At 41.0% G+C, this 18,234-nt stretch overlaps 1 protein-coding gene across 1 annotated transcript in view; it reads left to right on the top strand.

The window, feature by feature from the left end:
- The window catches only part of LOC139217535 (exostosin-1), a 209,472-nt gene extending 198,543 nt beyond the window's left edge, over positions 1–10,929 (top strand). Inside the window, exons 10-12 of the mRNA XM_070848865.1 lie at positions 3,444–3,604; positions 5,551–5,722; positions 10,744–10,929. Coding sequence (XP_070704966.1) covers positions 3,444–3,604; positions 5,551–5,722; positions 10,744–10,929 — 519 coding nt within the window. The remainder of the gene's footprint in view (positions 1–3,443; positions 3,605–5,550; positions 5,723–10,743) is intronic.
- Positions 10,930–18,234: the final 7,305 nt, after the last annotated feature.

Raw genomic sequence — 18,234 nt, forward strand, 5'->3', positions numbered from 1 at the left:
GTAGGATTTGACTATATTGTGGGAGTGATGGACTGGTGCATTGAGGTAATATATCCTGCTTGCTCTCAAGCGTATAGAAGGCAGCATGGAGGCATTTTCTAACTATTAAAAGCCAGCAAAAGCCACGTACAATAATTGGCTTTTATGGGTAAAGACCATGTTTTTGATTCTTCTAAGAATTATAGATTACATCAACTGTGAGGTTACACAAACACGGAGAAAAAAGTCATGTTTTTTTGTGAACATCTAAGTAGATATTCAAAGCAGAAGCCCGAGTGTGAAACTCTGCACTCAGAGCTCAAAATGCCACCTGTGACTTAAGTGTCACACGTGGCATTTTGAGCTCTGCTCACACACATCAAGTTACAAGTTTTAATTTGCGCCCTACGTTTGGTTGTGACAGGCAAACTGGAATTACATCATTAGAGTTGGAGGAGGGGGGGGTTGGCACAATTCACTGCAATGAATCTGTATCCATAGATTTTTTTGCACGCTAACAAATTCTTTTTCACAGGTTTACTGAAGGTGATATACAACCACAGGTTATCTTACTAACTCAGTGTTGGCAAGGTGTTGCTGTGGTTACCACCTCCTGTTGAGCCGAGGAAATGTTTGATTTATAAGTACATTCCATGCACTTATATATATGTTGTCACTATTTAGTGTGTCTGAAAGTATGGGGCGTACTGCAGTGGTGGGCCGTGGCCTTGTGGTGCAGCATTGCATGCCAACACTGTCATAGAATAAGCCAAAAGAAGTCAATGAAAGAAACCGGAGAGAGAGTTGACAGCAGATTACTTTGGGAGGTTAAAAGTTTGGCAGGACAGAGTGTTCTGTAGCCTATAAATATTGGAAAATACTTTAAGAGTGGTCCAGACCAGACTTCACTCCACACCGCAGAGAGTACCTGGTGAGGACAGCCATAATTCAAAAGATTCTTCAAACTACAAACCTGCAGTAGTCGCTTTTGGCCGCAGCGTGGACCTTACATCCCAGCTGGTTGTCTTGGATCACACTGAGACTGTTGGTGAAACTTCATCAAAGCCACAGCACTCCAAAACTGCTGGATACAAACTCACTTTAAGACACATTTTCCTCACTTTTTATCATCATAAAATCATTTGGAGGTTTACAGCGAAAGGCTTCAAAGGGAGCAAAAGAAAAAAAAAAAAAAAACAGATTGAAAACACAACTTGTCAAAACACATTGGAAAAGACCACATACTGAGGGAGGATAAGGGCGCGAAAATGTGATGTAACTCCTTTTCATCTCATAACATTTGGACATGTTAAACCTAAATGTCGGAAGGGATTTGTAGCAGATCTATTGCTGGATTGACCCTCTGCTCCTGAGATCAATTTTGGCCTTGTAGAATCTATTAGTATGTATTACACACACCCACCCACACACACACACACACACACACACACACACACACACACCTACAAGCATACACACGGTTCAACTTTCAGTTCAGCTCTCAGTTCTCCCTTGAATTCCTTGAGTCATATCAAGTCTCTGATTTAAGCCGTAATTAAGACAGACAGATTATGAGCGCAAAGAATCTGAGTTCTGTCATTCACTCTCACTTGTAAGCTCCCACACAGCCATACACACACACACACACACACACACACATGCCATGTCACATTATAAAGAGCTTTTTAATCTCTGAAGGCAAAATTATATTTGCATGATATCATTAATCCTTTCAGCACAGCTGTGGAGACATCTGATACATCTCACATACAAACACAACCACACACACGTACAGAGAGTGACACACACACACACACACACACACACACAATGCGAGCACATGGCTAACACATCCGTTCATCAGGGGCTACACTGAGAATGGCAGCTCCAACCTTTCTCTCGGCTTAGCGCCGACGCTTTACAGTAATTGCTCACGCGATTCATGACAGAAGCCGCAAGGTATCGCTAAAGAACATCCACTTTCGGTGCTCCCGTCCCCGAATCCATCTCTCCACCGCTACTATTCTGGTAATTAATTTTCTCCCCCGGCTCCTGAGGTGGTGTGTGTGCATGTGTGCATGTGTCTGTGTGCATTACCAAGTATTTCATTATGTGCTGATCCCCTTATTCTCTGGTGTGTCTGCCTGCGTGTCTCAGTGGTGTTTTTGAATTCAAAAGAGGCACTTTCTCAGGTAGTTCAAGCTTCCTCAAGGACACCAGGTGCTCCAGACAGCTTCACATGAACATTTCTTCTCCACGGGGGAGCCTGAGGGGGATACAGAGCCGGACAGACATGCTTCACAGGCATGGATGAAGCATATGTAGCTCCAGAAGCCCTCTTGGCGCGCTGACTTATTAGAGAATCATGCAATTGTGAAGCATTAGCATGCCTTTTGAGTTGCTCAGTGCTTCTAATTGTGAATTCCATTTAAGTCAATAAATTTGACGAAAAGACATGAGCGGAAGCGGACAAGCATGGGTCTGCTCTTGGTGGTGCAGACAGAGGAATTTACAACAGAACTGTTTTATAGTCAAGTAGGTTTTCAACATGCAAGGAATTTGCCTCACTATTTTGGTGCATAATGCTCACAACAAACAGTAAGAGAAAAGAAAAAAAACTGCAAAATTGACAGCATTTGAACCTGACATGATCACAAAGCAGTGCAGACTGTTTTTATTATCTTATACTAACGGTATTTAACATTTGGATACAATGACAGTGTGCATGCTGGAGATCAAACAGCATGTTTAATAGTGATCAACTAACAAAAAACAGCAAAACATTCATTCAAGTATATTATAGTATATTATTACTATACTAAACTATACTAAAATACCCTCAGGGACTGGAGCTCATTCACAATAAACACAGCCATTTTCATTTGAAGGCTTTTACACTGAATTAATTCCTGACGGTTGTCTGTTAGGGTTTCTCTTTTGGACAGCCAAAAAGAAATTCCGACAGAACACCTTTATTTTGAAAAGCTGTGATAATTTCACAGTACATGCTCTGGTTTAAAGAGGCCACTAATAAAAATATCAAACCTTCACCTGACCCATCCTGTAGAAATCATTAGAAATTAGAGGTGAAGCCCATACAGGTTCAGAGTGAGAATCAAAGGTCTGACTTTCTAATGAATCGGCTGTAACGTAGATGCTTAAATGAAACTTTTCAGGTGGGAAGGAATCTGCTCTTAGTGCTGAAATGCCATTTGAAAAGCTATTTGAAGAGGCAGACAGTTGTTTTGATGATGGCCTTGCTGGCTATGCAGAATAAATGCCATTTGATTTGCTTTTTGAATAACTTGCTTATGTCTGTCTACCTGTTCTACAAGTCGCTAAATTCTAAAATGATTTTTCATGTATTTGAAGAAGCTTTATCACCTCTTTTCCTCCTACAATATCTTCTCCTCTCCATTTTTTTCATTTTCTCTGGCCTCTTTCTTTACTTTCTGCTTCCTCAGGTGGATTTTGCCTTTATTGTGTGGCAAAGTTTTCCAGAGCGTATCGTTGGTTATCCAGCAAGGAGCCACTACTGGGATAGTTCCAGATCCCGCTGGGGCTACACCTCCAAATGGACCAATGACTACTCCATGGTCCTTACGGGGGCAGCTTTCTACCACAGGTGCAAAAACAACATGGTCTTCTGCTGATCAGTGAAGCTTTGCAAGAAGATAGCTTTTCATTGCTACTCATTCAAATGACTACCAATAAACTTGAAGTACTTACATTGTAGGACATTCATAACGACTTCCTGTCATTGCCTGAAGCTCTGAAATCTTGAGTTCTGCTTTTCATCTCGTTTTATGTTGCGAAGCACCCTCATATTGCAGCAGCAAGTCAACCAAAACCTACTAAGGTGTTTTCTCATTTGATCTCCAGAGTTGCCCCTTCACCCATGTAATACTGAACAGGAGATTTGGTCTTTGTCAGACCTGTCCTCACCTACTGGAAATACTCTAGGCCAGGGAGTAAGACATGCAGGAGGCAGGATGTAGAAAGTACAGTAAAGAAACGTAAAGTTTCTTTTACAGCGCACTGAAGACGGCAGATCAATAATGACATGATCGAAACGTCATCTATATGTCCTCTCACTCACTGTAAAACCTCCAGGCAGTGACCTGCGTTATTCATACATGTGCTCAATCGGACATCACACAGACTTTGTACTGGAGGGCAGGCAGGGTAAAGCCTGTTTCATTTCCAGTCTGACTGTTTTGGACATTTGCATTTTCACACACAGCTCCTCCAGGTAATGTCTAGATAAGTTCAGGGTTGCAGTGCATGTGTGAAAGAGGCTCTAGAGGAGGTGAATGAGGAAGAGGTTGCATAAGTTAGGAGGACCGGCCTACACAGTTGACCTGAGGTGTTGTGTAGGTATGCTTGGATTGTGCCATTTTGGAGCATATTAATCATGATTTTCTTGAGACAAGCCAGCATTCATGTAGAAGAGGTAATGATTCGCTGCTTTTTGTGCATTACCTTACAGGCTATTCCTTTAGATGCATAAAAATAAAGATGAAAAATAAAAAAATTATATTCTTAAGACTAGTAATAACATTTTCACTTAAGTCAAATAAACATCTGATGTGGTCTACCACATGGAAAAGATATTTATATTATATTATCATTTGTTATATATTTAGCTTATTCTAGGTGTTGGTCTATTTACTTTGAATTTGGATTGATGTATGATTTTGAGATTAATTTAAGCGAAATACTTAAGTGCATGCAGGAATTTGATGATCGGTTAACCTGTGTTAAATCTGCTCAATTCTTGCATGTTATTATCTTCCTTTAATAGATTTTTTTAAAGGCTGGAATAAGCTTACATAAAGTATGAAAGTATATGTTTTATTATGCTGTTTGTTTCGATGGTGATCATCAACTGGAGCTGTAACACAGCATAATGACAATATAATATACATGAGCATACTGCTAATATGTAAATTGGCAGTGACCAACACAGACTGTCTTGTGGTGCAGCGGGTGCAAGATACAAAGCACATTAAAAGTAAGCTGCATTTTATTTTTTAGTGGAGTAATAGAAATGGAAATGGCATAATGAGATCTTTCTCTGCCTCTGTTGTTCCATGAAGTCATTGTCAGAAACACAAAGCTAGGACTGAAAGAAAAGATGGTAAACTGAACAGAGAAGAGTGTTGCACTCCAAAGGGATTTGAAGCATCTTTTCATGCAGATAAACAGCTCTATTATTGTTCTATTGTTTGGACGCTCAGTGCAACTCTTTAGTCCTTTTGTTATTCAAATTCTCAAATGCCAGCGCAAGGCCGGAAAAATGAGTCAGCGAGTGAGAAGGAAAGATGGAAAATGTGTGCGTGTGTGCGTGCACGTGTGTGTGCATGAATGTGTTAGTGTGTGAGCGAGGGACAGCAGACCTTAGCAGGAAGGTAACAGAGTTGACAGTGATCTAGTGCTGCATGCTGCTGAGAGTGCAACACAGCAACCGTACATAATAGAATAAAATAGAAGTTCAGCTTAAAAAAAAAAAAGAAGTAAATACACAATTAACCTCATCTGTCTTTTTTCCTTTATGTGTATGTATGTCAGATACTACCACTACCTGTTCACCCACTACGTCCCGGCCAGCCTGCTGACCTCGGTGGACCGCATGGCTAATTGTGAAGACATCCTGATGAATTTCCTGGTTTCGGCTGTGACCAAGCTGCCGCCAATCAAAGTCACACAGAAGAAGCAGTACAAGGAAACCATGATGTCCCAGGTAGAGCTTTATTGTGCCGAACATGAAGTCCTCAGCTCCTCTCGTAGAGGCGTCTGTCATGGTCATTGTGATTCTGACCAACCAGTGCTCCACCTGCAGGATGCTAACACTGCAGGATGGCTAGTAGTATGAAAAAAATTCATAAATATGCATATGCAATTATTGATTAGACTTTTGTCTTTACTGTCTTTGAAGTAAGAAAGAACGTAAAAGCTTCACTGAGATTTGTGATTTTTTTGGGCTCTATAAAAATAAAATTGAAATATATGACATCACACAGGTACAAAGACCAGGAATACAACCTTAAAACATGCAGCCATCCCACTCTCTGAGCAGGTTGGTTATCCTGTGTTATAATACATCCTTTAAAACGTGTATAGTAATTAAATTATCCACTAAAATTAATCAACTAAAATCAATACAATCAATAATCACAGATGTGACGCCTCGCCTAAAGTTAAGTTTAAGAAAACCAAAAAAATAAAAAGATTATAATTGGTGCTTACATGAAAAGAATCGATGTAAAGGCAATGACAAAGTTTCCATAAAAACACAAACTTGTATTGAATAGGATTGAATGCATTTCCTTTCTCATTACACATCTGTGGAACCTGTATTTTCATTAGCGTGTATGTTTGCTATCAGTCTTCCTCTGCCCTGTCCTTTGCTACAGCATTTCTTCCGACTGATCAGTGGAATATTTTTAAACAGGCAACAGAACGGTGTATCATATCACCTGCATCCTATTGCGCAAGCTAGTGAAGCACAATATACGAATACAATGGAGACGCCTTTGTGAAAACAATGATCCTACTAGTGGTCAAGAAGTCAAGAAGTGGTAAAAGTGGTAAAATAGTTTTAGGGAAAGTAGTTCTCTGACTGCCTTTTTATGAATAGCAAATGAGAAAAGTGATACACCTCTTTGTATTGGATGAGCAATAATGAAGAACCTTCAGGCCACACACAGTCCTGACCTTCTCTTTGGGGGATCCCTATATGTGCATGGTTTGTGTGTGAAAGTGTGTGTGTGTGTGTGCTTCATGTGGCCAGCCCCATGTCAAGTTCTGATTGATGGCCTGACCACAGGCAGGATGATGACTCAGCAGTATGGACTCAGTGATTAATGTCTTAATTGTGAAGGCAGCACGACAAACCGAGATTTACTCCCTCCCTCCCTCTATCCCTCGCTCTTTATTTCTTTCTTTCCTTCTTTCCTCCTTTTTTCTTTCTTTCTTTCTTTCTTGCTACTTTGCCTCAAGCAACAGCAGACGGGCATTTAACTGGATACGGTGGAGGAATCTTTTAGGAAACTTTGAGTGGCAGAAACAGTTTTGAAATAGCAACAGAGGCCCAATTTGTTGGCAGATTCTTATTATCTCATAGGTGCCAAACCATTTCTTTGACTTGACTGTTTGGTAGTTTCATTGTTCTATCTGACTCTCAGTACCCCCCGCTGCCACCCTCCTGCAGCACACATGATGAATCTTCTCCAACTTCACACCCCTGTGCCACAGCTTATCAGAGGAGGCTGCCGCCCTCCACCTTGCCCTCAACTGCTCCCCTCCTCAGCTTGTCTACCAGCAGCCACCCAGAGACCCCCCCCCCTCCGGCATCCATTTCAGATAACCAGGTGAGGAGAGAGAGCAACAGGATACAATATCACCGTGGAGTCGTCCAGCAGCTATTCGGCAAGCTTAAAGTGCTTTGAATACTGAGGAGAACAAGAAACAGCATCTACACAGTTCCAATAACTGTTATACTGCACATAATCAAATATCTCCATGACCCACTGGAACTTACTGGAAGGATTTTTGTTTGATTTTCAAACGTTTCATGGAACTTTAACACCATCAGTTCCTTCCAGATAAGGGGACAGGCTCATGAAGGTCCAGATGGATCCCCTAATGTCAGTCTGGGCAAAGGACGACATTCATTGGCAGATGCATTAAGTGCACCGGTCCAGTTTTACAAAGCTGACATGCTCACAACCTCACTGAGTACTATACAATACACCGTAGCAATGTGGGTGATAACGTTGGTTTGTTGTGCCAGGTGGAACATTTGAAGCTTGATGTCAGTAAAACACAGCATCTGCTGGTGATAAACACCAAACCAAGGACTCTCTGGCTTCACAGAAAGGTGATATGTGGATAATAAGCTGCAGCCAATAGTGAGACCCTCTAAAGCAACAATACAATTTGTGAACAATTTTTGGCTCTATAAAACTCTCAGGAAATGTTTACCATGGCAGAGTGGGTTTATTTGGACCAGCACACTGACTGACTGACAGTCAGTTACACAACCTGCTAGTTGGAGACTAAAAAAAGTGGCGGAGCAGGCTGCACTTCAAACAATATGTGAAAGACACCTAATTGCACGTTTCCTACCAGTCAGAATTTCTGCGCTGCTGTTTGCTGGAGTGTCAACAACTACTCAGGGGATTCCCACCAGCTGGTCAGGCCGACGAGCTCTGTCAGTGTGATGAACCTGGATTGTCTGGAAGAGCAGGTGGTGAAAACAAATTGTGGGAGATACAGAATGTGTCAATGTCATGACAAGCTGTCAATGATAAAGAGCAGCTTCACCGGCATCTTGTTGCTCCTACAACCCTGAAACACCAGACTGCAGTCATACGAACATTTGGATGGTAAAAATGTCCCGTCAATGCTCGTCTACAAGGGATGCACATGATGTTGGTGAATGAATCTGCATGCCAGCATTCTTTATGCCCTGATTCCCTAGTGAAACCCCTCCAACAACCTTTCCCTTAATAACAGAAGTAAAATCATCAACAAAAACAACAGATGGGCCAGAAGTAACCATGTAAAGATGCCTCATAACAAATGCACAGACAACAAGTCAACAAATGGTTCTACCTCCCACCTCTGCCTTTACCCGTGCATGCTAAAATGATAAATTGACTGCATTTATATTGCACTTTTCAACTTGGATAGGACAAAGTACTTAAAGCCTCTCATTCACCCACCCACTCACGCTCACACACAGATGGCCAGGGAGGTGTTATGAAGGGTGGATTGGGTTTCAGTGTCTTGTTCAAGGAGACTTCAGCATGTGGGCAGGAAGAGCCAATGATCGAACCACCAACCCTACGATTAATGGATGAGGCCAGTGGCAAGTCGTTGTAACAGTGCTGACTATTGACTCCATCCTCTCAAAAGCCCAGCAGAACATACTTTATGCATCAGCTCAGGAAGTTTAACCTGCCTCAGAAGCTGATGATCCAGTTCAATTCTGCAATCCTATAAACTGTCCTCTGCATTCGGTTTGGTTTGGATCAGCCACCCATCAGGACAGGAACAGACTACAACGTACAGTCAGGACAGAAGTGAATTCATCTGTACCAACCTGCCGTTCATCACTTGTGCCCAGAGTCAGGAAATGTCACTGCAGACCCATCGCACTCTAGACACAGTCTGTTCCAGCTTCTCCCTTCTAGCAAGTGCTGCAGATCACTGAGGGCCAAAACTACCAGACATGGACCAAGAACAGTTTCTATCCACAGGACATCACTCTGATGAACATCAGTCATACAGCAAGAATCTCTATGCAATAACCCTGTTATACCAAACTTCGGCTGTACCTTTATACTCTAAATCATATTTCATCAGCAAGAATTTGCTGATGCAGTATAACTACCTTGTGTCTTGTTGCTGTGCTCAGTCTTACCATGATCACCTGTGACATGAAACAGTCTTCCACAACCTCACCTTATTGTAGCAGAGTTTGGTTGTTCCTCACCCAGAATTAAGCCTCCTACACAGCTGTTGCTGTTTCAGTAATGACTGTGTTTCAACCTACATATGAAGTTGAAGATCATTAGCACTTGTTTGCTGTAATTGGTTAATCATAAACCTGACCATGATCCTACAAAATCCGTGACTTTGTGCAAGTGTACCTAAAAAACCCCTTGAATGTGTCAGCTTGGCAAATAAAGCTCATTCTGGTTATTATAGGAAGCAAAGAGTCAGAGGTCCAAAATGGAGGAAGCTACTGGTTGCTTATTAGCTGCCTTGCATCATTCACTTTTATTCAGTCTCAATCTGTTGGAGTTAGGCAGTCTATATCGGAAGAATTGTTTGTAGATAGTTATGAGACAGAACTCAATGATATGTTAATAAATGGTGTCAACCTAGTCTTCCATCAGCGATCCAAGCTAAGAAGCTTTCTAATAATGTACAATCTAGAGAATGCAATGCCAGGTGCGACGTAACAGCCCAGTACAGTGAAATAGAAGAAGTTATCATAGTTTATTAGCTATATTGCTTCATCCACTTTTATTTAACCTCCTGTGTTGGTTTATAGCCTACTCTACAAAAGAGGAACGGTTATCAGACATGAGTCAATGGTACAAATACTGTTGAACTCACTGTTCCATTACCAACAGACCTCACAAGCTTGCTGAGTGGCAGCTATTTTTCCCTCTTCAGTGACTCTTTATTGAATGAAGTAATGTACGATCCTCTGATCAAAAGTTTTTCCCAAAGTTCAGAGTAGTTCAAAAGTTCAGGGGGTTATTTAACGGTTCAGTAAAATAGAGCTCGGGTAGCCATTGTGACTGACTAGCATAAATACGTCCCAGCTGGCTAGCGTGTCATTAGCTCTCCAGCTACATAACTGACCACCTAACCCTGTTAGGAGTCACTATATCATCAAGCTTTTAGAAGCAAATACTTAACAAAAATGTGCAGATGATTTTTGCAGAACCATTTTCTGGTGTGACAAGGCCTTCATCGTGTGTTATGTATACCTAGGATTCACTTCTAATTCTGATGTTTCTTGTGCTGCACTAATAAAAGTTTACTTTTTACTATGACTTACCGTGGCATGATTAAATAGCATTATAATGTTATTTATAATGTCATTTCTGTTGTTACAAATTGTTAGGATTATTGTCTTGTTATATTATCTCCTGCCACGACTGTTGATTGCTGTTATTAGTTGCTCTTATACATTCATCCTCTCCCTCTCTCTCTTTTCCACCCCTGTTTCTCCAAACCAAGGGCTCCAAGGCATCTCGGTGGGCCGACCCAGACCACTTTACTCAGCGACAGACCTGTACGAACGCCTTCAGTCACTGGCTGGGTTTCATGCCCCTGGTGCACTCCCAGATGAGGCTGGACCCTGTATTGTTCAGGGACCAGGTTTCCATCCTGAGGAAGAAATACAGGGACATTGAGAAGCTGTGAATGCACAAGGATACACATCAAATCATTGGCAGAGTGAGAGAAAGTGAGAGAGGCTGACCACGTGTTTGTGTTCTTGCGGTTCCTGTCCGACAGGCCGTGACTAGAATACATGCACTGGAAGTGAACATTTGTGAGGCTATAAAGGAAAACTCACACATGCACTGGACATAAAAATGATAAAACACTGAGGTACGCATAAGGCACTTAACTGTGTATTTCTATGAGAAAAAACACTGATTCTGTATGCGTGGTTGATAACAGTGAGGAACTGCGTGTACTCGCCATCTGTGACAATACACATAAATATGAACGCATGGATACACATGCAGCAAAGACCTGGACATATTCAAGACAGTCCTGACCACAAGCATACAGTATGTGTTGCATGGTTTGAACAAGACAACTGTATAAGGACCTGAAAAACTCAATGTGTTGTTTGAATTAAAAAAAAATCTAAGAGCTATGTTTATTGTGGAAGTTGGACTGTTGGCAATAGCGAAGTATACAGTACAATGGGGGACAATTATGGAATTATGGATTATAGGTTGTATTCACAAGTCAAAGGACACACTCTCTGGGGTTATGTATGTACAATAAAGACATATTGTGGACAAAAGGAGCAAACTGTAGATTCTTGGTCAGGCCACATGACAGCTGCTACCCCAAAATACCCAGAGACAATGGCAATATGCCTCTTGTATACTATAGTAGATTTTCAGCAGCAGTTCTTGTCTGTATGAAGAAAATAAAAAATAAAATAAAGAGATGTTATGTTATAAGACAAGAGACCAGGTCTCAATACCATTTCTTGCTTCCTTTCTTACTGTGTTTGGCAATTTTTTGTTTCTTTGACATGATTTGTTTTGCCTGGTTTAGGACAAATGATATAAAACAATCTGTCGTGTAATGTGAAGATAGGAGACGGTCTTTGAAATGGAGGAAATTGCGAAAGCGGTAAAGGACAAGAATTTCAATGATAGTGATCAGAAAGCTGAAAATGTTAGAGTTAGACCGAAGGTACTGGTATTAGTACAATAACAAGGATATTGTTTTTCTTGACAGAGAGATTAAGTATTACCAGTGAAAGGTAAACATTATGTGTCCATAAAAAGAACAACACTAATCAATCTGGTGTAGCACAGGGATGCTCGGACTCATGCAGGGAGGTAATCAGGCGAGTGCATAAGCTGATAAGTGGGCTCATGGACGGCAGGTGTGGAGACTGCAGGCTGCCCTCGCAAATTGTGTGTGTGTTTTGTGTGCTCTCTCTGAGCCTAAACCTGAACTCTGAGTTGATTAACCCTGAGATGGGACACTCCAGACTATCTGATCAAACATAGTGCAATCAAGTTGTTCACGGTGAACATAAAAAGCCACTGTGAATGGAGCGAAGATAGCAGGATTCGCAATGAAGAAGAAACTGCAAAAAAAAAACTAACACTGCAGGAGTAGCATGACAGCATGAGTTGGCGTGGAGAAAAAGGCTGAAGACGTGGCCTTCACCCAAAACAGTGGGTGGCCTATTACTGAGGGCATCCCTGGTGGCAGCTCATTGGAGCCCATTACCTCCCAGCACACAGGTTTCTATATAAAGGGTAGGTTTAACATTCATCCTTTTGCCAGTATTGAGGGGGGCTGGGGACTCCCTTAATCCACCCCCACCCCCCCTCAGTACCTCTGAGACACTGGGGAACCCTGATTAACCCCTGGTCATATTGCCACACTTACTGATGGAATTATTAGGCTCGTTGAGACTCCTGCACTCCACGGCAGCAGCTCTGCGTGACTGTAAGTAAATGAATATTCCACAGACTTTGTGTGATGGCTTTGAGTATACATCAAACAATGTAGCTCCTCTGATTGCACCGGAGGATGATGATGATGTCAGCAGCTGTCTCTACTACGGAGGATACAGTGGTGCTTCCACAGGTATACAGGTTAGAATCATACCTATCATTGATTATTCACGAGATATGACTGCCATAGATGTCTCACTATGACCTATTTTTTGATAGTCTGAAATGACAATGTGTGTATGTATTGATTTCACCATTATGCTGTGATGATAGAAGTGTTGTTTTCTGCTATGGACTGGCTACAGTGGTTAACATTAGGCTAAAAGTAACCATCTTAGCTAAGGCTACCTAAATATTAGCTTTGGGTACATCGGCAAGGACATATGAAATGAATGTTACTTTACTGTCATTTCAAAAGCATCACACATATCCCAACAATAGATACAATCGAGATACATCACTTTATTTAAGGTGCTTTGGTGTGACAATGTGACAACACTGCCTCTGACAAACACACTTTGAATGGCGCAGGCCGTAACCAGCCAATCATATGACTTGCCTGACCACAAAAAAAATAAAAGTGGCTGCGTTTATATTTCCATTGAATGTAAGAGGATGCAGCTGTCAAAGAGATGTACTTCCAAAAAAAACCAGTCTTTTAAAGTAGGTGTAGATCAATGTGGATCTTCTAAAACCGATAGCAAAAAGTTTTGGATTCAACATGCTGCTCACCGATGTTTTGTGCCAACCAGTAGGAGTCAATAGCGCAGAGACGAGGTTGTGAGCCCTCATCGACATCCCGCTCAGAACATTACCTTTTGGACCATACAGCCAAGCTGAGGCTCTGCTTCTTGGAACTGAAGATCTCTGCAGTGGTCAGTGAGTGAGTCAGATTTCTTTCTTTCTTTACTTTTGGTTACACAAGATGCTTGTCCGAACTGTCTCTCACCTTTTTTGTTTCAACCGTGTGCTCGTGGTACAGAATGTGTAGCACACATCAGACATGTGTGTCATCTCAGTGTACTTCAGCTGCAGCTACAACTGTGCTGCACCGTGCTGTACATCAGTGTAAAAACAGGCTCAGGAACGGCCACCACCAAGGCAGTCGTAGACAGGACGACGTAAGTTTTCTAGTGCAAGCGGAACGATTGCTAACCTTCCCTTGTCCGGTTTTATTTTCAAAATCTTGTGACGATAAAGTTGGTGAAAAGGCAATCCAGTAACTAATGGTTAATAATAAACCTGGCATTTACCACAGCAATGCAAGAGCAGTTTACCCTGATAAAAGTTTAACAATTGCATCAGTGAGTGAATGAGTACATTTCTTGTAGTCTGTAAATTCTATGTATGCACACTCAGTCACATCCCTTTCATGTATAGTGTGGAGGGTTGTCCCACAGCCATAAAGAGGCCAATCAACCATCTTTCCATGTCACTCTTCATTTGTCTCTCCCTTCATCTGTCTTTCATTGATTTTTCCCTCTCACCTTTCGTATCCTCCCTCCTCTCAAAGACAATAATCTTAATCACCTGATCTTACTGTCTAGTTTTCCCTGTACGCCAGTCCTTCATCTAACCCCCTTCTTTTCTTTTCAGATTCTTCTCCTTTGTTCCCTCTCTCCCAACCAATAACCAGGATCTCTTTATCATCTCCAGGTTGTTGGAGTTTTTTTCTCCTCCGATATGCTCCAAACTAAGATCCACAGTCTCAGTGTCATTCCTTTCATGTAACATCTTTGCATAATGTAAATGAAGACACCAGAATTTCATACGTGCCAGCTGATTTGATGATCTGATTCTGCCACAGTAACACAGTTTTCCAAAAGGCTGCAGTGAATTTTATTCTATTAAGTTTATTCTTCATAATTAAGGGGCCATTTTTACCGCTAGTGAAATGCCTATTTCTCTTAATTTTGGCAGCTGAGTTTCTTAAATGATTTCATAAGCTATAAGCCACCATAGTGTGAGGAAGCATCAATTACTGTAACTGTACTCTGCATGAATAAAATAGTATTTTATTTCATCTGGTTATATTTTGTTACCTATGATTTTCTATCATGACCTCACAGTTTTTGTAAAACCCTGTAAAATATGATGACATTTGCTGATTCTAGATGAAGTTATTACAAAACCGATTGATTTCCCATCATCGTGTAAAGGTAGCACTGAAATGATTGGTTAATTAATCTATCAATCAATCAACAGAAAATAATTTGACAATCGCTTTGGTAACTGATTGATCTTTGAGGTCATTTATCAAATGACAAGCTTGTTACAGCTTTTTTCTGTTTAAATAGTTATCTGTCTTTGGAATCTGTTGCTAAGAAGAAACAAACAATTGTTAAGGTGTCATCTTGGGCTCTGGAAAGTTATAACGGGGATTTTTCACTGTTGAAAAAATATACAGTTTCATTTATAATGAAATAAGCATAAGGTGCAGCCATGATCTCCAATCAAAACAATTATGTCCTCTCAGGTCTGTCTTCCACTTCCCTACACACTGTATCATAATTCTAAATGTTTCTTTATGTATTAGTTTAACTCCAAAAAGCTTTTGTATTTATCCAGCCTTGATCAGCCAAAGTGTTTGACTGTCTGCCAGCCTGTTTGTAATAATTAAACCTAGAGATGGTTTAAATTTCTGCCTGTTAACCACCTGAAAATTATTCCCTAACCTTGCGTCCAAACAATCCTTAGTGACAGTCAGGTAGTTGAATATGTACTCATATATCATTGAGATTTAACAGTAGCCTGTCAAAATGAAGTGGCACCATTTGTACTAACACTGAATTTCAGTCAAATTTGTCAGTGTATGAGACCAGAATTGACAATTTCCATTAAGCATGAACTATTTTCCAAACACATTTGTTCCCTCTTTTCTCACTGTGCACTCTCTTTTTCTACAGCCTGGCAAACCACCAGAGCCAACAGATGATTTAGTGTGAGCTACAATGGCTCTCATTTCAGTTTGCTTTAGGGAATTCTCCTTTTCTCTCATGATGCATTATCATGGTACCTGCAGCCTGTAAAATGTCTGTGTGTGTGTGTGTGTGTGTGTGTGTGTGTGTGTGTGTGTTTGGGGGGGGGGGGGGGGGTCATAATGTACATATTATCATACATACTGTATGTATGTATAACAATGATGTTTAACAGTTAACAGTACTCTTGAGACCACCAACACCACCACCACCTACTGTAGCTCTGGGCTGTGAATTCCTGATTCCTGATGAATATTAAATGAGTCTCTGTGCATAAAGTATCACCAGATAGTTGGTCTGTTTCTTTACTTGGTTGGTGACTAGTTCTTGCAGGCAGTTAAATTCCAACTTGATATTCTTATATGGACTAGTTCTGTTCTGTGCTATAGAAAACTTTGAGTACACAGATTCCACAGTAAGGCATTAAAATAAGCCCAAAATGACCAATATAATGTTACTGAAATGACTAATATGAGCATTTGTCTGATCTGCCACCTCTGTGGTTAAGGATTGGTTAAGTTTAGGCAATGAAAGCTACCATTGGAATGGTTTCAGGCGTTGCAAGAAAGCATCTACCAGCAGGCCAGAAGGTGCAGGTGGTTTGAAATTAGTAATACCTTCAGAAAGTGGAGTTACATTACATATATCACGTATTTTACCTCAGTTAAAATTTCACATGGGACACAAGCCCCACTCCAATAACTGAAAGTCCTGTATTTGACCCATCCAACCACCAGAACAATATGGACTGTGCTGCTCTTTACACTACGTCACTTTAATTCCTCTGTTGCTCTGCTCCCATCATAATTACTATGTCCACTAGGCACTTCCATCTAAATATTGATCTCATACAAGGTGGCACTTTACCAACAAGATGATAACAGCCTACTGAGGTAATTAAAAGGTAGAGTGGGGCCATGCTATCTCATGTCAATGCTCCTGATGACAACTGATAGCAGCCATCTAGTGGGCTGATAACATTCGAATTGGCTGCCTTTCCTTAATGAATTGACCCACTGACTCTGCCACTTCTCACTTATTACTATTTGTCAATACCCACAAGCTAGTATTAAGCAGCCTACGACCTTCTCCAACAACGTATTGTATGTCTGCTGCATGACTGCCGAGCATCTCTTCACATTTATTTCTATATCCTTGAAGACAGGGGACACACAAGGAGCCCGACAAAGTACGTTCCCCACCACGGACATCTGTCCACACCTGCTAAAGGCTCGTTGCTGAGTCCCTTTTTCAGCCAATTACAGAAGATTGCAGACACATTTTTGCATCAATCCCGTGTCACTTGCTATCCCACAGTTCTTTGAGTGGGAAATCACAACACTTTCATAAAAGTGACACCGTTTTGAGGCATGTAGCAAAACATGCGCTGAAATGTTTCAAACCAGCCTTCCAGCATAATCTGCCTCTCCACTGTGTTGTCGTGTCCTCACTGGCAAGGTTTTTGATTTTCATTCATTTTGTCTATCTGAATTAGATTTAGACTAATGGTCCGCTGACATTTCTGTCAGATTTGCAGAGTTTGGAGTTTGAGTTCCAGTTTGCGGTTTGCTTTTTTTTTTAGTTTGTGATGGTGCTGAGCCAATAAAGGTGCATAAGTGAAGCACAAATATCCGTGACTCCTGCATATTCATTCTTCTATTATTATTCTTCTGTCTGCCTCTGTTCTATCTCAATATGATGTGAGCCAGTGAAGCAGAGAGAAAAGGCCTCCAGTCTGTAAAGAGCTGTCAGCAGGGAGTCCAGACTATAATACTTGCACTGTCGTTGCAGCAGACACACACAAAGCCCTCCTGTCTGTAAGAGCATGTTAAAGGGCCTTTTCTCCATTATGATCAATAAAGGTCAGTGTTGGTCGTTGAATGTGATCATCCATGGGTTCCCTCTGGAGGAAAGTGCGCCGCTTCACTTCTCCCTGTTTGCACTTATTGGACAGCGCACATGGATCCCTGTTCCTGCTGATGTCAGAGGAATTCAGGCAGCACGGAAAACTTGCAAAGAATAAATGCGGCAGTTAGAAAGAAAAGGATTCAAGTGACGTAAAACAGTGGAATTTTGATATCCCCACTGATCCATGAAGACGTCTTCAGTTTTGCTTCAGTGTTGAGTTAACCATATTAGGAACAATTTAAAGGCCAATACTAGGTCATAGCCAATAATAGATAGATAGAATTACAGTAGAATAGAATAGACATTATTGCTGAATGTAACAAAACAAGGTGAAATTTCATAGATTTGATCCTATTTTAGCTTCCCCTTTAAATTTGCTAAAAAATTTTATTGACCTCTATGTAAATGAGTGACAGGTCAAAATGAAACTGAAGCCCAGGAATTATGTCGGAACAAATATTCTGTTTAAAGGCAAAAAATTAGGATGAAGACTTCTTTTCTGGTTAATCATCTGTAGTTCTGTTTTTCAAAATAGCAGCTCACTTATGGCAAGAAATCCAAGGAAGTCAGAGAAGTACCCCAGGACTACCATAAACTTCCAAATGAAAGACGGCTGAATACAT

Source organism: Pempheris klunzingeri, chromosome 18 (genome assembly GCF_042242105.1).
Source record: "Pempheris klunzingeri isolate RE-2024b chromosome 18, fPemKlu1.hap1, whole genome shotgun sequence".
NCBI classification, from domain to species: domain Eukaryota; kingdom Metazoa; phylum Chordata; class Actinopteri; order Acropomatiformes; family Pempheridae; genus Pempheris; species Pempheris klunzingeri.